Source organism: Lissotriton helveticus, chromosome 8, assembly GCF_964261635.1.
Source record: "Lissotriton helveticus chromosome 8, aLisHel1.1, whole genome shotgun sequence".
NCBI lineage: Eukaryota > Metazoa > Chordata > Amphibia > Caudata > Salamandridae > Lissotriton > Lissotriton helveticus.
Window position 1 is genome coordinate 17020492 of NC_136069.1, and position 22484 is coordinate 17042975.

Here is a 22484-nt window from a genome sequence, read left to right on the forward strand (position 1 = left end):
AAAGCCGTTGAGACTGCAAGCACTGACCTGTTTGCCATCCAGAGATGTATTAATGTTGACACATATAGGACATAAACAACGGTAAAGCTCGATGCCGAACAAGTGCCAGCATGTTGTAAACAAAAGAGGGAGGGAGAGAGTACAAGTGGGTTCGGTCTCCCCGAGTATGTATCATAAACAAAGTGGAATCCACTCAAGCGGTGACAGTGTTCCCTACTGTGGTGGGGAGCACTTAGTGTTTTTAAAATACCCCTCACACACCAACAGGCCCCTTGGTGTCATGCTTCATCATAGGGGTCTTCGCACCCCTCTACGGGATGCGGCGTGCTTCGACCGACAACTGCGTGGGAGCACTGATAAAGGACTATGTGTGGTATGTGTTGGGTAGTGATTGAGCGTGAGTGGTGGGGTTTGAGAGGTGATAAGTGATGGTTAAAAAATACCTGGCTCGTGGGGTGAAAAAAAGCTTTATTTTGCCCCCGGGCTGGTATTGTTAAAAAAAGGTGCAGTGTGAGGTTGTTAGTGTAGTATTATGTACAGCAACCTCATGTGTGCGTCTACATGAACATGTTTCGGAGTTCAAAAACTCCTTCTTCAGGACGGGGTTTGCATAAATCCCCACCTTACTCACATAAACTATAAAGTATATGTACCTAATTCACAATTCACAGAAATCCGTAGTCTCATCGCCCAATTGGCGTTTTATAGAAGACTAAGTATCAGGGATTGATAGGCTTCCTGAGCCATCTGTCGTATTTTGGGGTTGTCAAATTCATAACGTGTAGAGGAAAATTTAAATATTGGACAACACGGATGACATGAAAAGTGTTAATATGTATATGGTTTCTATGGTTGCTAACAGTATAAAGTACATGGTTGCAATGCATATATCGATTAATGTACTAAGGTTAAATTGGTAAAAAAAATGTTTAAATATATCACACCATATGGGCAAAAGAAGTGCACCTTGTTGCATGGGACAGGATCTAAAAACATTAATTTGTAGATCATTTCAAATCTGACAGGAGCAGGGTCAGGTTCCAAGGTAGCACAAAACAGTCAAAAGTCACAGAAGTGTAGATTACTCTCGAAAACCTCTCTTTTAAAAACAAAAAAGTGATAAAGGTGTGCAGGCTACACCCATAGATATTATCTACACATTCCTATGTGCCATGCCTGCAACCCACTGCCTGGGGCCTATGTAAGTCACCCCTCTAGCAGGGAGCACTAGACCCCAGGTGAGGGTACAGGTGCATGAGCTCTGTACCCCTAGAGGGTCTAAGTCCATTTTTAGACATTGTAAGTGCAGTGCTGCCATAAAGAGTATATGGTCTGGGAGTTTGTCATTACAAACTCCACAGCTCCATAATGGTTTTACTGAAATCTGGGAAGTTTGGTAGCAACCTTCTCAGAACATTAAATCCACACTGATGCCAGTGTGGGAATTAAATGTAAAATGCACTCAGAGGGCATTTTAGAGATGCCCCCTGAAAAACAACCAGCCCTGGTGTGGTACCTGAATGGCTGCCCGCTGTTTGCCATCACCAGACAGCTTTTTGGACCCCTGCATAAAGGGCCTCCGCTCTCTGGGTGCAGAAACAAATCCCATCCTGGGCAGAGGTATCATGCCTTCACCACCAAGATGGGCTGGCTCCACGAAGTGGAAGTTTCAAAGGCCTGACGCCTTTGGAAGCTGTCCCTGCCTTTTGCTGGCCCCAGTAACTGGCTCCCGAGGGTTCTGACCCCCGCTTTGGGTGGGAGAATCAGCTGGTAAAACAATTTAGGAGAAGAGGTGTGCCCATCTATTGCAACCCCACCCCTCAGGTGGGTGAGGCAAGGTGAAAATTATCTCAGTGTCCTCCATTTGAAGATGAGGGGACACAGCCAATTAGAGAGAGGATCATACCTCCTCGCACTGGAGGGTTGCAGTATAGGGGGTGTACTCACCCCAAGGAAGGGGGCCTACTGGCCCCACCTGCACACCCCTGTAACGCCCCTAAATTTAGTATTTAGAGGCAACCCTAAACCTTACTTCCTCCGATTCAAGTAAGAAAGAAGGACCGAAGAGCAGTGCTGACCCAGGAAGAAGGAGACACCAACTGCTAAGACCCCAGCCCTACCGACTTGTCCTGAATTCAACCTGCTCACAGCGAACGCCTGGCATGTCCAGCAGCCACCCAGAAACCGAAGGACCTTCCCTGCCTTCATCAACAGACCCTGTCTCCTGTGAGCACTGGATTTTCTCAGCCAAAGACTCCCAACACAGACGGCTCCACTGTTCTGCCCCACTCGGCACGCAACGTCCACAGCCCAAGTTTGAGGGCCCAACACCATGAGGAGATCTCCCCAGTGATCCTGACCTGGGATCTGGTGATCCCTGACCTACCTCGAGCTTTAAACCGACGCCTGCAGTCTCAACCTGAAGGGTCCCCCCGACCGCGACGGGAGCTGGTAAGAAGATGCCTTGGGTGGCCCAGCCCACGGTGTCCATGCATCCCCCAAGAACCCAACTTACCTCTCCTGCCGGTGGACGCCTTTAGGAATTCACCTTGCTTGAGCCTGCAGCCTTTTCTTCGAACCAGAGATCTCCTTGCAAATCACAGGGTTCCTGACGTCTCCTTGGCACTCTGCAGCCGGCCGCCTCCGTGCTGCTGCTGGTGCAGCTTCTGTGCCGATTGTTGACTCCTGCTGTGCTGATCCTAACCCCAGGAGCTTTGCTCCCAGAGCCAAGTGGCTTGCTCATAAGCGGCCCCCATCCGACGGCCCCCTAACCTCATTGGCTAACATTGGGCCTCTGAACTTGGCCGCCCTAGTGCTGCTGGTTGTGCGATTTGAGCCCCTAACTTGACCTTGGGGAACCTTGGTCCTAAACTCCAAAAGCCATACTTGCAGGTCGTTTACTTAACTGTAAACCGTTAACACTCTTTTCCTCAATAGGAACCAGTGTTATGATTTTTGTCCAAAAATGTTCCAAGTGTTGAACTGATTTTTTTGGTATGAGAAACCAAAATAACTTTCTTTGACTTAAAAAATATCATACTTACCTGTGTTTTGTAAGATTCATGGTGTGATATCTAGGCATATCACACCAAGTAGTAAAAATGTAACTAAAAAGTAATCTAAAAGTACTATAAAGTAATTTGAATGTGTTTTAACGGTGTTCAAAGCCAATACAAACCTGCAACGAAGTCAGTTTCCATCACAATTGCATTTCCTTGTAAACTTTTGCATTAAAAAAGTATATCTATCTTACCTGTGCCAATTCCTGCTTGGGTCTAGAAATAAAACATGAGTATACTTTTTGTTATACTTACCTCATTGGTCTGGATTCTGTCGGAGTGTGTGCCATCAGTCTTGAATACAATAAATGCTTAACACCCCCTCCTGATTAGCCTAACTGCTCGACCAAACTACCACAAATAGAGCGGTTAATGATTATCTAATTTACCCTCTGGTATACCTCTTGGTATACACTGGTTTCTGTGCACACTATACCTTACTTTGGAATAGCATATGCAGAGCCAGCTTCCTACAGGAGGTATTTATCAGTGTGGGCGAGGGCACAATTTGTAGTTATCTCAAGTACCTACCACTCGTGCCCTAAAGCAACTCTATCTGGTGAATTTCAGTGGTTTTGTTAATTTAAAATGTTATGTTTTAACTAATATTTTTACCTAACTAAAATATTCTTTTACCCTTTGTTTTTTAGTGCATTTCTAAGGTTCTTCATTAATGTTGTGTAAAATATCTCAATTCCTACCTATAATGCACTTTTTTCCCCAGTGAATTTCTATTTTTCTTTTAATGTAAAGTAAGATTTCCAACGCCATGCGCGGCGTGGAGTTGGGCACAGGCTGGCCTGTGTCCAGAGCCTGTGCCCAAACCTTGTGGGCACCTATGCCTGGGCTGTGTGCAGCAGGCACACACCCATTGACCACACAACGCGTACGGCTGAATATGTCATGTAACAATATAAAGGGTTCCATTTTAAGTAAGGCAGACTTCCTGGCTTTGTCAAATGCTTAGCATAACAAAATATAAAAAGCGGTGGACCTATTTTCTTTATCAAGGGGCCATCACATAAAGGCGGACCTATTGGATTTGTCAAAGAGTCACCAATAACTATAATTGAATAGATATATCATATAGTGACACACTTCAATGTTTCTTAATAGTGATTGTTACAAAATATTTTCAATTAAGCATTATTTTAAAAAAACTTTAAAATGTGCGTTTTTTTTTAAACGTGTTTCAGACTACAAAGTGCAGACATAGAACCAACCACAAGGGGTCCCTACATGCAAGCGGAAGAGCATAGAGCTCCAGCCTGGGGTGCTTTGAAAACTATTGGCGAGCTCTCCTAGGGTTATGGATTCAATGACCCAGGAGACTTACTGTGCTTTTTTTGCTGTGCTCCCTGCATCTTTCCATGACATTACAAAAAGCTTGGTGATGCCTCTGACGCTTCTAGGGGCACCCCCAGGATCCAAAAATATTAATAATAAGGCCCTTGTAGGGCCTTATGGGGTGCTCCTTGTACGGAGCAGTAAAAAATAAATGAGATGGCAGTGCAGCTAATTTATTATTCTTCCCCAAATAATTTTGGGGTGTCCTGGCACCACCTGAGACAAACTTTGTTTTTATCCTCTGTGGCCACAGGGGGAGCCCCAAAGCCCCCGTGGCACCTGCCAGCTCTCCAGTCAGCACCCATAGTGGGTGCCAGCGGGAGCTGGCTTTTACTTTAAATTGGGTGCCACGGTGCCCACCCGGGGCTCTCAAAACATTGCCAGATGTTGGGGACTGCGGGAGAGCCCCACGGCCCCCAACCCACCAGCCAGCACCTTTCGTGGGCGCTGGCAAGGGCTGGCTTAATTCCTTTGCTCCCACCTGGACACAAGCAGCTTATTTTTCTGCTCCCTCCAGGGGGGAGCACAGTTGTGTTCCTTGCTAGGAAAGTACAACAGGGAATAACTTTTACATTTCCTACCCTCGCTCTCCTGGGCAGGGAACACAGCTGGGTACCAGCGTATGAATATAATCTAAAATAGTTTGAACTTTATTGGAAAATGAGGCCTCTGTTAGCCTCCATTCCATAGACACATATACCTGTTGTTTTATGGACATTCTTTGAGCTGATTTCATGGAACAAACCTATACATATGAAGGTGTTCTGGGGTCCATTCACGCGTGGGAATTAATCCAGCGTTTATGCCTTCAATGAAGGTTCCTGGGACGCATGACCAAGTCTGTCGAATTGCAATCCTTTGTTGGCCAGGCTTCCTGCACTTCGTGTGGATCCTTTTTCATGTGCTTTCAGGGGCTAGTCGGGTGGGAACAGTATTCAGATTGTGTTCAGAGATGGAGAGATTAACGTGTTATAGACACCCACGCTACAGGCATGCAATTTGTTCATAATATGTGAAAGAGTTATTTTGTTTTCTCAAAAAATCTTTTTTCTTTTTCTATAGATGGTGAAAGCGATCCAAGTTCTGCGAATTCATTTGCTTGAGCTTGAAAAAGTCAATGAACTGTGCAAGGATTTCTGCAGCCGCTACATTGCCTGCCTGAAAACTAAAATGAACAGCGAGACTCTTCTGAGCAGCGACTCTGGAAGTCCCTATTCCCCTGTACAGCCCCAGGTACAACCACTTTCTTCTGATGCTGACACCTTCAATACATTATTCCATGATAGCCAAAGTACTCTGTTGTCAGCCACATTTCAAGTTCTCTTTGTTGAAGACTGCTTCCACTCCCATTTTCATTCATGTACAGTCCTAGGGAGTACAAACTAGTGGTAGTGCAGCCCAGGCACCCTCTCCTCACTCCTGCGTGAAAGTGCGCTGGATTTCTTCAGCTTAAGTAATCTTGTGCACTTTGGGCCTTGCTTCTCGTAATAGAACTGATGATATGTATTGCTCATAACGCAAAGGTTCTCATGCATTACTTTTAAGATGCGGCCATTGCATCGCAGGTAAGTACTACTCGTGCCATTTTCTGGCACTTCACAACACAGGACTTTACCAGCCAGGTAAGTGCTTTTTAAACATATTAAATAAAGGAACTAAGGGAAAGTAAGCGATGAAAGGGATTTTAAGGGTTCAGGAATGGGTAAGTTAGGAGGTAGAATGGATAGTAAGGTGGTTTTAGGGTTCAGGAATGAGTAAGGGTACAGGAGTAAAGTGGTTTAGGGTTGAAGTATGGGGAAGGGTACAATAGTTGTTCGTGTTTTAAGGGCTCAGGGATTGGTAATATTACAGGGTAATGAACCGTTTTAAAGATGTGGAGATGAGTAGGGGAACGGGGGAGTAAGGGATGTTTTAAGGGTAATAGAATTGGGAGGTGTAGGAAGCTGGCTCTGTATATACTATAAAAAAAGGGAGGTGTAGTGTGCACAGAGCCAGCTTCCTACATTGGTGGATCAGCGATGGGATACACAACTTTGCATTTGTTGGACTACTTGGTTACCACCTGATCACACAACTGAACTCTTAAATTGTCTTTAGAATTCTGATGATTTTTCAAATTGACATTTTTTGCAAAATTGCTAAAAGTCTTGTTAGGGCCTTGTTTAAGTCCCTTAAGAATTTTAGAAAATAAAAAGTCACTGTACCTAGGGTTAGAGGGGTTAGAAGTTTTTTAACGGTGTCTCAAAATAAGAACCCAGCTGTTCGTGAAAATAACCACAATGACATAGAGGACAGGGTTGAGGAGCTTGACCTCACCCCTTACCTTCACTTGTCTTTCAAGGAGGTACGGTCCCTATGCACAACTAAAAACATAACCATGGGCCCCCATCCCACCAAACAAAAGCTCCAGGAGCTGTTGGCTGGGTATGCTAAGGACCACCCATCTGAAAATGGTGAAGACGATCAGATGAGGAAGTAGAGGAAGGGAATGACCTGGTAGGTCAACCCCCTCCACTTCTTAGGGAGAAAAGGGTTCAAATACCCTTGACTCCAAGAATCAACCTCTCAGTACCTAGATCTCACACAGGTGGGTCAGGCACTTCTGAGGAACAAGTGGCCCGGGGAAGCTCACAAACATGTCAAGCCTTTGAAGCTTCCCCTTTGTGAACCCTGCCCATCCTCGGGCGGGAGGCCTGGCACCTCGTCCCAGGATGTGCATTGTTTCAGGCCTCAGAGAGCAGCAGGCTCTCGACCAAGGGGTCCAGAAACATGTCTGGTGGTGGCAGCTGAAAGCAGCCACTCAGCCTGGACACTAGTGGTAGGTTAATTTTCAAGGGGCATCTCTAAGATGCCCTCTGTGTGCATTTTTCATTAAATCCCACACTGGCACCAGTGTGGGTTTAATGTGCTGAGAAGTTTGATACCAGTTTTCAGTGTAGCGATTATGGTGCTGTGGAATTCGGAATGACAAACTCCCAGCACCATATACTCTTAATGACAGCACTGCACTTACAATGTCTAAAAAGGGACTCAGACACTTTAGGAGTACAGGGCTCATGCACCTGTACCCTCACCACTGGTATAGAGGGGTGACTGATCTATGTCAGGGCAGTGGGTTGTAGGCATGGCACACAGGGATGTATGCCATGTCGACACTTCACTTTGTTCTGCACCAAGACACTCAGCCTGCAAAAGCAGTGTGTGAGTGTCGGGGTACAGGACCTCTAAGGATGGCACAATAAGTGCTGCAGCCCTCAGAGGCCTTCTCTGGTCACAGTGCCCTGGGTACCTGTGGTACCATTTACCAAGGGCTGACCTGTGGCCAGAGATGCCAATTGGGTTTAGGCTTCAGTGCAGTTTTAGGGTAAGAACATAGGCCCTGGGTACCTGATTGGCAGGAGCCCAGGGCGCACTCGGTTAAAGTGCATCAGCAATTCAGCAAAAAGTGGGGGTAACCATGCAAAAAGAGGGCACTTTCTCACAGGAGATCATTGTGTTGTATTACATGCATGGTAAATGTATGCGTAGTAAATGAATGCATGGTAAGAATTTATATTCAGTGCTGACATATCATCCTCTTTTTCTCACACCTTTACATTCACACCAAAGCTCTTTTAATGTCTGTTGTAAAGCCGTAGGCTTCTTTGGTCCCTGAGCATCTGAATTTTTGGTACTTGCAGAAACTAATGTCTGCTCGCTGGTGATCTCTGCTCCATCTGACATTGTCACTTAGGGTCCTGCCATCCCCCATGCAGATGTGTGAACTCTGAGATACTAAGACTTAACCTCTCTAAAGACTTGCAGACAACTAAGGTGTGACGTGGGCCCCAAAGAACTGAGACCACTATATCTAGTAGGCGAGGTAAATAACAAATTGATTTGCAAATATAATTGACAAATGTTGTCCGGAAATAAACTGAGGATCTAAGGAAGATCCCCGTAGCTTTAACCACATGGCTGCTATGCCTTTCCCTCCTAGAATTTGAGATAGGTCTTCCTCACTCCTCTGTGACTTTTTATCTCCACAAAAGGTATCCAGACCAAATCTGTGTCATTTGTTTTCCACATCTTGGGGATTCTAAGTTACCCAGGTTTGTGGGTCCTCCAAGGCGATACTGAGAAAATAGTTATAGTGTAGCTATATATATATATATCCATCAAAGTGCCCCCAATTCGAAATCGCACTCCACTGTAGACGAATTCAAGGAATTCTTTTTATTCACAGCAACCGGCATTTCACTTTTGGAGTCTTTTACTGGACGTGGTGGTGGTGGTGGACATGGTGGTGGTAGTGGAGGGCGTGGTGGTGGACGTGGTGGTGGTGGATGTGGTGGTGGACATGGTGGTGAATGTGGTGGTGGAGGACATCGTGGTGGTGGATGTGGTGGTGGTGGAAGTGATGGAGGTGGTGGTGGTGGTGGACGTGGTGGTGGTGGACGTTGTGGTGGTGGACGTTGTGGTGGTGGACGTGATGGTGGTGGACGGTGGTGGTGGACATGGTTGTGGTGGACGTGGTGGTGGATATGGTTGTGGTGGACGTGGTGGTGGACGTGGTGGTGGACGTGGTGGTGGTGGACGTGGTGGCGGTGGACATGGTGTAAGTGATGGACGTGGTGGTGGCGGACGTGGTGGTGGATTTGGTGGTGGTAGTGGACGTGGCGGATGTGGTGGTCGTGGTGGTGGTGGATGTGGTGGTGATGGACGTGGTGGTGGTGGTGGACGACTATTGGGTAGGAGGGTGCTGGCAGAATGCGGAAGGAGAGGAGGACCTCGAAGGGGGCACATGGGAGAGCAGAAAGAGGCCGAATATTAGAAACAAAAAACGGTGAGTAGATAGAACTTGAAACAGATTTAACAGGGTGGTCCCTTCTTATAGCACATGTGAATGTTCCTTAGCACCCCGTTTTTAGTAAACAGGGGGACCATGGGGAGAGTAATTGATTAATCACGCATGATGATCTCATGCGGAAGCTGGTGTTACAACATTTAGTAATCTAAATGTCAACAAATTAGGTACAAGGATAGATCTCACGGGAGGTGAGGGAAGACCACTTCTTTCCCTTTTCAAGCACTTGCACTCGTGGCGGCATCCACCCTGCGGGAGCTGAGCAGCAGCACGGCCACGTTAATTACAAATAAAGCGCCTCTGCTTGCTCCCGCAAGGTGGATGCAGCCACAAGCACGAGTGCGAGTGCTTGAAAAGTATAGACCGATTGCTCAAGGCCCTCTCCTAGAGAAGCGCATGCGCGCTGCCTAGGCGAGACCTAAAAAGCAGAGAAAAACGCAAGAAGGGAAAAAGAAACAAACATTATCCAGTATTAGGGTATCTTTCATAGATTCACATGCCTGAATCATTCCCCATCGTCGTGATGTGAGTCCCCGGTACATAAATAAAGTAATGTCCCATTAGACATATAAAGTAATAGGCCAAAGACCTCACATTAGTAGCATATCCAGGACCTTTTGTAATAAGGACCAAACTCTAGAGAGCAACCAATCAGCTGCCACCACCCTCTGGAACCTTCCTGGAAGGAGCTCTAGTCCCTCAGATTTTCTACCGCACGTCGTGCTAAGGGAGTCTCCACTGAGCACTGCTCAGGTTTGCCTTATTTCTTGGATTTAAGGTATTTCCTTCGGATATTTCTCTATCTGAGTGAAGTCTTTGCTGTCTTCATGTCGGATACTTCTAAAAAAGGCCTTTTATGCCCTGTGATACTTGCAAAAAGAAGAGATTGCATGTCGACGACCAGCATAAGGACTGCCTCTACTGTCTTTATCCAGACCATACTCCTAAAGACTGCAAGGTATGTCGTACTTTTTCCACGAAGACTTTAAAAGATCGTGAGGGAAGGCTTTTAACTTGGCTGCAGAGGCTTAAGGACTAAGAAGACCCCTTGTCCTCTGAGGAGAGTGAGAGCTCATCGAAATCCTCTTCAAAGACTCCTCAGAAAAGGCAGAGATGTTTCTCCAGGTCCTTCTATGCAGCAACCTCAAAAGAAGATGCAGAAAAAGTTTTCGGAGGCTCCAAAGCTTAAAGATTTACCTGCCAGGGAGGCTTCTCCCCTCCAAGGGTTGAAAAAATCAGCTTCAGACCCTCTAACTCCTCCGCCGAGGGTGAAACACACTTTTAAAAAGCCTTCCTCAGCCCCGTCGACTACCACCTTGTCGACGATGGCCTTGACGACAACAAGATCTCCTCATAGAGCCATTGGATTGACTTCGTCGACGACGACCATTTCTACACTTTCAGTCTTGTCGGCATCCCTTTCGTCGTCGACTACGACATCTTTGTCGACGGCAGACTACGACATCTTTGTCGACGGCAGGTACACCTTTGTCGTCAACGATAAAAATGAAGAAATCCTCGTCGACTGCGACAACAGCTTTGACTCCCTCAACGACGACCTCGGCGAGTAGTGCCTCGTCGGCGATGCGCACGTCGACGAAGAGTGTACCGCAGACGACCATCCCGTCGACAACCACTTCGATGACAAGAGGTCCCTCATCGACGGTAGTGTCTGTCGTAACCATCAATGATTCCTCGTCTACGACGTCTATACCGACAACCGCCTGGTCGACAACACCTAAATCAAGGGCAGAAATTACATATTTTCAACAAAAAATAACTAAACAGAGGCTGACACCTTCCCTTACATCACCCAGTAGGGTTCAACCATTACTTCCCTCTCACCTTTTGGATGAGGATTCGGATGAGGACAGTATGGTTAGAGCTGCAAGAAGTCCCTCTGAACTTAATGTTAAGTATCAGGAAGACTCTGATTATGATGATCAAGACATGGATGAGCAGGTATACTATCATGACGACAGCCATCATTAACAGCCACAGATGGTTTGTCTTCTTCAGCCTTGCTCTCTGACCTGCAATTCATGATCTCTGACTACAAAAAGAGGTTCCCTACCTCTGCGTTGTCTCCTGTTCCTGTTCTCTCTCTGCCACAGAGAGCGCAAGTCCCACTTCCACCGCCTCCTACCATTGAGGTTCCTGTGCCGCCTCTTCCATCTACGGACGAGGATGGTGATGAAGGGGAAATCCAGGATACGCATTCACACCACGACGAATGGGATGACTATGTTATCCCTCTTCCAGCATCACCATTGACTCCTCAGGCAGACTCGCCTCCCGAAGATATAGGAGGTTTCCATAATCTCCTGAAAAGAGCAGCACAACGGTTCCAGTTGCCAATGCCTTCCCACCAACAGGACTCTTTCCTTTATGATTTCAAGGAACCATACAAGAAATCTGTTAGGTCTATGCCTATCATAGATTACATTTGGGATCCCTCTACAGTTCCTCCTGTCTTGCCAAGATTGGATATGAAATACAGGGCTCCAGACAGCGCTCCAGCCTCCTCATTAGACATCCCAAGCCTGATTCAGTTACTACTCAGGCAGCTCAATGCAGATCGAAAAACCCTTCTGCCCCACTTTCAGCACCCCCGGATAAAGAGGGCAGACGCCTGGACAATATTGGAAAGCGTTTTTTTCCTCCATGTCAGTGCTAACAGTACGAGCGTCTAACTCATTAGCGCTATTGGGACGCTACAACAGGCAGATGTGGTCAGATATTACACCGTACTTTGAGTCCTTGCCGCAAGAATCTAAGGAAGAAGCAAGAAAGGTGCTTCTGGAGAGCGAAAGGTCGGCTTCTAAAATTATAGACTGTGCGACGGACATCGCATCTACTGGTTTTCGCCAACTGGCTGGGGCGGCAGTCCTGCGGCAACGACATTCCAGCCTGAAATCCAGACCAAGCACTTGACATGCCCTATGATGGACAACTCCTTTTTGGTACCCATATTGATGAGGCCCTCCAGGGTATCAAAAAAGGTACGGATATGGCCGAGCTCTGGGTACCCTTCAATATAAAAGCACCCCTTTTCGAAGCTCAAGGGGTAGAGGGCAATATTCTAACAGAGGAGGCTATCAGCAATATAGGTCTTCATACTCCTCCTTTAACCAGCAATACAGACCACAATTTCAGCAGAGACAACAGGCGCAGACTTCGTACAACAAGTCTTCTTTCCGCGGAAGAGCCGGACGACAGAAGGATTCCCCCCGTCGCCAATGACTTCTCTCTACCACCAGTCCCCGTTTCTTTTCCACCTTCCAAAGTAGGAGGAAAAATATCCCACTATCTTCAAAATTGGAATCAGATCACAACGGATCGTTGGGGTCTCCAGCTGGTGCAGTTTGGACATTCCCTGGAATTTGTGCAAACTCCACCGCCAACACCTACTCCACATATGAATCACAAACATTTACACCTCTTACGCCTAGAAATATCATCAATGCTCCACAAGGGTGCTATAGAACGGGTTCCTGTTCGTCAACGAGGACAAGGTTTTTACTCCTGATTCTTCTAGGTGCGCAAAAAGGAAAAGAAATGGAGACCGATCATAGATTTAAGAAGTGTAAACAAATACTTGAAAAAGCAATCATTTCGCATGGTCACTATCCAGGAAGTCCTGCAACTTCTCAATGCGAACGACTACATGGTATCCTTGGACCTCCAAGATGCCTACTTTCATATTCCTATCCACAGAAGGCACAAGAAGTTTCTGAGGAAGACATTACCAATTCCGATTCATGCCTTTCGCGCTCAAATCAGCCCCACGCATTTTCACAAAATTCCTTTCTCCAGTGGCTGCATACCTCAGACAACAACATCACCAGATCTTTCCTTATCTCGACAAATGGCTTGTCAAGGCACCCTCACTCGACAGTGCGAGAAAGTCTTTCAAAGCCTGCCTATGGCTTTTCAAAAGTTTAGGTCTTACCCTCAATCCAGACAAGTCAGTCCTCCAGCCTTCTCAGCGGATAACATTTCTGGGAGCTGTCCTGGATACGGTCCTGAAAAAAGCTTACCTATCGCAGGAGCGACAACAAAAGCTCCTGCTTTTGGCAGAACGTGTACGCAGAAGAAAATCTCTTTCAGTGCTCCTATTCAAATCTCTCCGCGGAACGATGTCTTCCTGCATTCTCCTAGTTCCTTACTGTCGCCTCTGCATGTGTCCTCTTCAAGAGGCTCTCTCCGCTCAGTGGATTCAAATCAGTGGATCCTTCGACGACATGATACAGGTGACTCCTCAGATGGTCGCTGCTCTAAACTGGTGGACTCTGCCATAAAATCTGTCTCGAGGCCTATCCTTCCTAACTCAAGCCTTCCCTCGAGTTATAACCACGGATGCGTCTCTAGAAGGTTGGGGAGCCTTGCTTCAGATCAGCAGGAAGTTGTCGTCTTCCGAGCGGAAGCTAGACATAAACCTCTTAGAAATCAGAGCTGTCTATCTAGCCCTCCTGGCTTTCCTTCCCAGGATAAAAGGTTCACAAGTGCTTGTCAGAACGGACAATACTACGACAATGCTCTACCTGAACAAGCAAGGAGGGACTCGTTCACTCTCACTCTCTCAAGAATCTCAGAAAATTTGGAACTGGCACAAAGTTTCCCTGCGAGCGGAGTATCTTCCAGGAAAAGACAAATCATTGGCAGACTCGCTGAGCAGGATGTAGACAACCTGCCACAAGTGGGAGTTAAATCAAGATACTCTCAGCAGCATCTTCTCTCTGTGGGGCGAACCACTCTTGGATCTGTTTGTCACACAACAGAATGCCAAATGCCAACACTTCACAAGCTGGCATCCCCAACAGGGAACTCTGGGGAATGCATTTTCAATAGCATGGTTCGGCATATTCGCCTACGCCTTTCCACCAATTCCCCTGATTCCTAAGCTCCTCAGGAAGATGAAGACAGAGCCTTGCATGCTGATTCTAATAGCTTCAGCATGGCCTCGCCAACATTGGTTCACGGAACTTCATCTCCTCTCCCTGCATCCTCCAATTCAATTGACACCTTTTCCATCCCTCCTCACAATGAACCAGGGACAAGTCCAACACCCGGATCCAACATCTCTCAAATTATCGGCCTGGCGTCTGAGTTCCATGAATTTCAGGACTTAAACATTCCTCCGGACTGCAGAGCTGTTCTATCTCGCACTCGAGCGGATAGTACAAACAGGACTTACTCCTTGAAATGGAAAAGATTCTGTATCTGGTGCAGGTCGGCTAAGGTTCATCCCTTCACATCCTCTCCAGAAGAGATATTGACATACCTACTTCATTTAGCTACTTCGGGCCCTGCCCACGCTTCTATTAATGTTCACCTGGCAGCAATATCCAGTTTCAGGAGATCTTCTACAGGACGTCACACAGATTGATAAAGCAATTTCTTAAAGGTCTGTTTCTGACTTTTCCTCCCGTAAAGTCTCCACCTCCGACAGAGCTGACCTCAAGTTCCTTTCCTGGAAGACTGCACTCCTTGCCCTTGCATCTGCAAGACGAGTCAGCGACCTTCACGCTTTCACAATACAAGATCCCTTTCTTCAATTCAAGAACGACACGGTAATCCTTCTAACTAATCCAAAATGTATTCCAAAGTCCCGTCGGACCTCCACCTAAACAAGCCTATTGTCTTAAAGGCTTTCTTTCCAATCCCTATAACAGTAGCTGAAAGAGCTCTACATTCACTGGATTTGAAACGCTGCCTTAAGTTCTACCTTGACAGAAAAAAACTTTCCGCAAGTCCAACCAACTTTTTGTGGATTACAGTTTGCCCAGGAAGGGTTTCCCCTTACAAAACGTATTTCCAGATGGATCTCTGGTGCTATTATCTTCTGTCACCAACAAGATGGTCAAACTTTACAATCAAGAATTCGTGCCCATTCCACCAGGGCAGTTTCTACTTCTATGGCACTGTTTGCATGTGTGCCTATCACAGGCATTTGCAGAGCGGCAACATGGAAGACGCCGCATACATTTACCAAACATTACTGTTTGGATACAGAGCTAACAAAGGATGCTGCAGTGGGACAGGCGGTGCTGCGTCATCTATTTCGATAGAGGTGAGCCTTTCTTCCTTTCCACCAGCCTTCCTCTTATTTTCCACTCACATTTCTCTGTCATTATTATACCTTTTGCCAGACTTGCAACTTATTGCTTTGCATTTTAATGTTGATATATATATATCTTCTATATAAATAAAAATGAAAATGTTTGTTTGTTCAAAATCGTAAATCTCCGAAAGTTCTTCACCGATTGCTTTAAAATTTTGACACAACGTTGGATTCGAATACGCGCATGTTTTTATATACACAACGTTGGATTCGAATACGCGCGTGCCGAATACGCGCGTTTTTAATCGAAAGCCCGAACAGACACATAAAATGTCAATGTTCGTTTGTTCAAAATCTTACATCTCCGAAAGTTCTTCACCGATTGCTTTGAAATTTTGACACAATGTTGGATTCGAATACGCGCATGTTTTTATATACACAACGTTGGATTTGAATACACGCGTTTTTAATCGAAAGCCCGAACAGGCACATAAAATGTCAATGTTCGTTTGTTCAAAATCTTACATCTCCGAAAGTTCTTCACTGATTGCTTTGAAATTTTGACACAACGTTGGATCCGATTAAGCACGCGTGTCCAATATGCGCATGTTTTTAATCGAAAGGCCGAACAGACCCTATCGATTTGGGTGCTGCGCAACAACTACAAGGGACGCATAGAGACAATAGTCTACATATATTAGGATGGACAGTTGGTGTCAGGATGTCAGACCGGGAAGTGGGTGGAGGGAGGGGGGAGGAGTTGGTTCACTTTGCAACATTCAGAAAGGACGCATAGAGACAATAGTCTACATATATTAGGATGGACAGTTGGTGTCAGGATGTCAGACCGGGAAGTGGGTGGAGGGAGGGGGGAGGAGTTGGTTCACTTTGCAACATTCAGAAAGGACGCATAGAGACAATAGTCTACATATATTAGGATGGACAGTTGGTGTCTGGATTGCAGACCGGGAAGTGGGTGGAGGGAGGGGGGAGGAGTTGGTTCACTTTGCAACATTTTCGCATGTTTATATATACACAACTTTGGATTCGAATACGCACGTGTACAATACGCGCGTGTTTTTAACCGAAAGGCCGAACAGACCCTATTTATTTGCTTTCTGCGCAACAGCTACAAGGGACGCATGGCCAGGTACAGCTAGTGTGTATATATATATATATATATATATATATATATATATAAGGCAGTCCCAAGAGTCAATGAACGGCACCTGTGTACTTCCACACTCGCCTCAGTGGGCGTGGCAGCTCATGCTCATGCTGAAGCCTACCACGACAGCACTACAAGTGCCAGAGTAGCGGGGATGCAAGCGCTATAAAGCACCTTTTAAGCGCCGGACTTTGATCTTCAACCCACTGGGGGATTACACTGTTTTTTATTGGGCACGAGCCACTCACTGGAGCAACACTGTTCTGCACCACAAATACCAGCATGCAGCATGAGCTGCCACGCCCACTGAGGCGAGTGTGGAAGTACACAGGTGCGGTTCATTGACTCTTGGGACTGCCTTTAAGAACCAGCCCGTGAACAAGTGCTCAAAAGCACGAAACGCGTTGGGCACATGAAGAATGAGGACTTCGCTCTGGTTTACAAGCTGCTGCTTTCCTCCTGAATAAATCGCTTAATGGAATCTTTGGCTGTGTGGCTTCATTCAAATTGGGCAACCTTGTGTTTGGATATATATATATCTTTATTAACTAATGCTTTTCTGTTCTTTGTGCAAAAGGGAAATGTGCTCATCATTGCTTTCTATTCTGATTCAGGCAGTGAATCTACGAAAGATACCCTAATACTGGATAAGAAATGCGTTACTTACCTGTAACTGCAGTTATCCAGTATTGGTATCTTTCATAGATTCACATGCAACCTGCCTGCCTCCCTTGGAAGGGCTCACCTAGTACTCTCAGTTGTACCTCTATATAGCACTGTGCTTACGAAAACCAATTGGACTAGAGCTCCTTCCAGGAAGGTTCCAAAGGGTAGTGGCAGCTGATTGGTTGCTCTCTAGAGTTTGGTCCTTATTACAAAAGGACCTGGATATGTTACTAATGTGAGGCCTTTTTGGCCTATTACTCTATATGTCTAATGGGACATTACTTTATTTATGTACCAGGGACTCCCATCCCGACGACGGGGAATGATTCAGGCATGTGAATCTATGAAAGATACCAATACTGGATAACTGCAGTTGCAGGTAAGTAACGCATTTCCTTGCCCAGAAACTTCTGAGAGCCGTGGAAGGGCGGGATAGAGGTTCCAATCACCCCATTAACTTCGATATTGACTTACTACTGCCATTCAGTTGCCACTCCCATCTTGTTCCGCTATGTCAGTTTTCCCACGGGGGTCGCTATCTCTGTTCCAGTCATGCTATCTCCTTGGCCAGTGGGTGCATGTCATCTGTATCTGAGGAGAGATCTGTTACACACGTAGTCTGGCCGCTCTGTTCACAAGCAGGTTTTGACTTTTTGCGTAGCAAGGGTACATCGCCCTCGGGGTCTGAGGATATCCCCAGCCCCGCTTTTGTTCCACCATCGGGATTGCCTTACCCCAAGGCGCATCAGCTCGGCTTCGCCTCCATCTTCCATTGCGGCGCATCTTGGGTCATGTCCCTGCCGAGTAGGGACCACCCCCACCATGTTGCTCTCCCCCGTCTTCCGCACGGGCAGATGCTCCTCCAGCCGGCCCCAGGCTTCCTCCAGAGTGAAAGTAAAATATCTTGTCCTTGAATATAACTGTAAGCTTCACTGGAAACAGCACCATGTAGTTCAATAGTTCAATTGGAGAGCTTGTAATTTAACCTAGACAGAATTGAAGGTGTGTCATTGCTTCTACACCTCTCGAGTATAATCGGGGAACACCATGATTTTTTAATTTCCGTATCGAATCTCTCCCAGGCGGCGGACCTCTCATGTCTCTGTTCAAAAAGCGTGAATCACCGGACACGGTGAGGCATCTGCAGCAGTCAGTGCTCTGTGGGCGCGTTCTATAATAAGGCAGGGGAAGAACTGGTTGGATGGGTGGGAGGCCGCAGCCATTAGGCCAGAAAGGCCCCCTTGTTGGGACCCTCGACCCCCTCCGGAAATCCCACAAAGCGTAGGTTATTGCTTCAAGATCGATTTTCCGTATCCTCCACCCTCCGGCGAAGGCCTCTTGTCACAGCTCCTAGCTTCGAGGCCTCCTTCTGTAGTCCATGCGATACGTCCTCCACCTCAGAGATTCTGGCCTCTGCCCTGGTGACCCTTCAAAATGCTCAGTAAATCCTGCCATAGAAGGTATTCTTCTGATCAGACCTCTCTCATCTTACCCTTCAGAGATTCTCGAGAGGACTGGATTGCCAACAACAGGGTTGCGCTATCCGGCACTGCTGGGACACCGATGAAGGCACCACCACCCTTGTGAAGCGTTCTAGTTTGCCTTGCATTGGGGTTTTGTGATCTTTATCCTTGGCCATGGTGTTCTCCACTCCAGGCCCTGGTCAGATGAACTCTCACAGTGTGTCAGGCTTCAGTAATCAATCAATCAATCATAGTTTTATATAATGCGCTACTCACCTGTGAGGGTCTCAAGGCGCAATGGGGGGGGGAGCGCAGCTCCGGCTCAGTCGAAAAGCCAGGTCTTGAGGTTCTTCCTGAAGATGTGCAGGGTCGGGGAGCGTTTGTTGTTAGCTGGGAGCTCTTTCCAGGCCTTGGCTGCTACGTAGGAGAAGGCTCTTCTGCAATGACGGACCCTCTGTGTAGGCCAGGGGTCATTAAAAGGAGTCCATTGTGTCGTTCATTGGGGAGTGAGGGACATGCACCCAGAACCACCCCCTCCCCAGGGGCCAGCAGGCAGGAGCATCCGTGAGGAGCAAGAGGATGGGTGGTGAAAGACTGCACCCATCGAAAGAACAAAGAAGCGTCCGGGGCCCGGCTTGCGCAGCAGGAGCCATTAAGCACATGCAGCCCCAGTTGAGTTGATGGTCCCAGAAGCCGATGTGCCCCCTTCACTTCTCCCATGAGGTAAGCAGTCGGGTAGGCAGCGGAAATGATTCAGACGTGTTGGACAGGCCACATGAAGGGCCGCTCTCCCCCGGCCCAACCAGGCCCGAACCAGCCACGCAAGTACCACACACCACCATTACACGTCCACCGTCCCCGCAGGGACCCCTACACTCGAACCTGTTGACCGCGTAGGCCGACCCACTACCGGCCTGCGCGCCCATCCTGGGCGCCATCTTGGACACTCCACCACGAGGCCGCCTGGCCCCCGATCGACCTCAACCCTGGGCCTGGCCAGGCCTCAGACATTCCGGCACCAACATCCACCCAGGAGGTGAGCGGGCTACTTGGTCAGTCAATGGGAGCAAGAGGTGTCGATGGCTCTCCCCCGCCAAGTACCGCTCGCCCATCGCCTCCCCGGGCGCTGGCTCCACCCCCCTGCTGGGTGTCTGAACCCCCTCATCCCGGACCTCCCGACCTCCAAGTGCGAGGGTCCGGACATCAAAGCACACCAGCCCTATAACTGGGGCAGTTCCAGAGCCGGACGGGAGTTGTATCTTGGAGTCGAGAGACGCAAAGAAGAACTCATCCTTGACGGACTACTGGCGCTGCCGTAGCTCTGTCTTGTGCACCCTCGTCTTGCCTGCTGGCGCTGCCGCGGCTTTGGGAACCACCCTATCCTTCATCGTCGTCGGGACCTGCTGGCGTGGCCGCGGACCGTTTGTAACCACCACCTTCATCGGGACCTGCTGGCTCTGCCGCGGACCGTCGTCTTCCTTCATCCATCACGGGACCTGCTGGCTCCGCCGCGGCCCGTTCATCTACACCACCGAGCTCGAGGATTGAGAGCTATTTCCATCTCTTTGGTAACAAGACTGTCCCGCTACCCTTTTCCCAAACAGAGACCAGAATAGAGGGGACCCCTGAGTCCAGACCTCCTTGTACCATTCTACCGTACTTGAAGAATTACCTATAAAGTATCGTTGAACTTTATCATTGTGTGGTGTCCGTCTGTGGGGGGGGAGTTACTTGTCTGTACGATTCACTGGAGACGGCTCTCCCCGGAGACCTCTCCCCTTATCCTCGGCCGACCCTCCCGGTCCGTCTAACATTGGTGGCCAGCGACGGGATCCGAATCACCGCATAAACCGTACAGAGAGTAGCTCACCCCACGGCGAATCACGATGTCAACTAAAGACAGCGGATCAACGGAGAAATTCCAGATGGAGAAATTGGACGAGTACAGCCATCGTGAACTTAAACAGTTCTGTATCGAATTAGGGATCGCTACCACCGGACTAAATACCAAAGATGACTTTAAGCAGGCCCTGGAATCTTGGGCAGAAACCGGGGCTGCCGGAACCCCCGATCAAGACATCGCAGCACAAACCCCCATGGCCCCTGAAGAACGAAGAACGGGTCTCTCGCCAGACGAGATCCAGGAACGAGAAAGAACCCGACTACACGAGCTGGAAATGGCCCGGCTCAAAATGGACGTTGAACTAAAGTTGGCCGAACAGAAAATCAACTTAGAGCACCTGCGTCTCCGAGAAGAAAGAGAGGAGAAACAGAGACAAAGGGAGCTCGAGGAAAAGAAACTGGCATATGAACATGAGCGGAAATTAGCTGAAATCGACCTACGCAAACAGAATAAAGAAGCAGGGGTGCCCGAGCAACCCCACACTCCAGGGGCAACAGAGAAGAAGGTACACATCCCCAAGGATGTCGTTCGAGAATACTTCCGAGAGGACGACATCCAGCAATGGTTTAAGGCCTATGAAATCGCTATGACTGCACACCGGATCGATAGAAGCGATTGGGGGGCCGGTCTGTGGGGGAGATTCCTCAATGAGGGCCGCGACGCCCTGCTGCAACTCCCGGACCACCAGATGACCTCCTATGACCATATGAAAGCTGCACTCCTCACCCGCTATGGCCTCACACCCGAGATGTACCGTCAGAGGTTCCGAGACTGCACCCGCATCCCAGGTACAACTTGGGTGGACTATGTCAATTACTTTAGCCGAGCCTTCGAGGGCTGGATCAAAGGAAGCAAGGTCACAACCTACGAACAACTGTTCAATCTTATGGTATGGGAGCATCTGTCGAACAATTGCTTCATTGAACTTCGTCAGCACCTCCTCGACAGCAAGTTAACGGATCCCCGGCAGCTCGCAGCCGAAGCAGACCGGTGGGAGATCACCAGAGTGAGTCGAAATGGGTCCTCCGAACAGAACCGGAACAACAATGGTCAGCACCGTCCCCGAGGAGGTGGAGGCCAAGGACGCGGAAGAAGCAACGCTCCGGTCACCCTCACTACCAGCCCCACCCCCCCGGCCAACCGGGGCAGCACCCCAGCGCGACCGGGGCATCGAGCCAATGTTACCTGCCATCGATGCCAACGAGTCGGACACTATGCAAACGACCCAAACTGCCCCCAGTACCAGAGCCCAAGACCCCGCCAAGTAGCCGCTGCTGCTCTGGGGGAGGAACAGATCTCAGAGGAACAAGAAGAATATGAACAGGAACACCAAGAATGGGAGCCAGCCGCCATGGCTCTCGCCTGCCTAGGGGGGAGGGACATGGTCCCGCGGGTCCCCCTACCCGCTAATACCCAGAAGTACAGCCAATGGGTGGGCATCAATGGACGCCGGGCTGAAGCCCTTCGTGACACTGGGGCCAGTGTAACAGCCGTCCGCTGTCACCTGGTGACCCCCGAACAATACTTACCAAACATTCTCTGCCCTGTACGTTCAGCCGATAACTCAGAAAGTCTGTGTCGGATGGCCTGCGTCCCCTTCGAATGGGGAGGGGTCTCCGGCATGTTGAAGGTGACGGTCCGAGATGATGCCCCCGTAGACTGCCTCCTGGGTAATGACCTGGAAAGCTCTCCATGGGCAGCAGTCGAACGAAAAGAGCACCTGGGGATGCTGGGCGTCCCGGACTGGGCGTGCGTCACCACCCGGTCCATGACCGCCCGTGCCAACCCCCGCCCAGAGGAACCCGAATGGCCGGCGCCACCGCCTCCGGTCGCCCCCGCCGAAACCACCGACCGTGACGTCCCCCCCGAACCAGCTCAACCTCCAGACCTCGCTAACCCCGACCAGTGGCCTCAAGAGGGGGGGCCCACGCAAGAACAATTTCGCCAAGAACAAAAGACCTGTCCCTC

General features: G+C 48.5%; 1 protein-coding gene across 2 annotated transcripts in view; it reads left to right on the top strand.

Moving 5' to 3' along the window:
• Positions 1-22484, top strand: part of PKNOX1 (PBX/knotted 1 homeobox 1) — a 205128-nt gene that overhangs the window by 126175 nt on the left and 56469 nt on the right. For both annotated transcript variants that reach the window (XM_078656380.1, XM_078656381.1), the window contains one exon: positions 5469-5639. In XM_078656380.1, coding sequence (XP_078512506.1) covers positions 5469-5639 — 171 coding nt within the window. The remainder of the gene's footprint in view (positions 1-5468; positions 5640-22484) is intronic.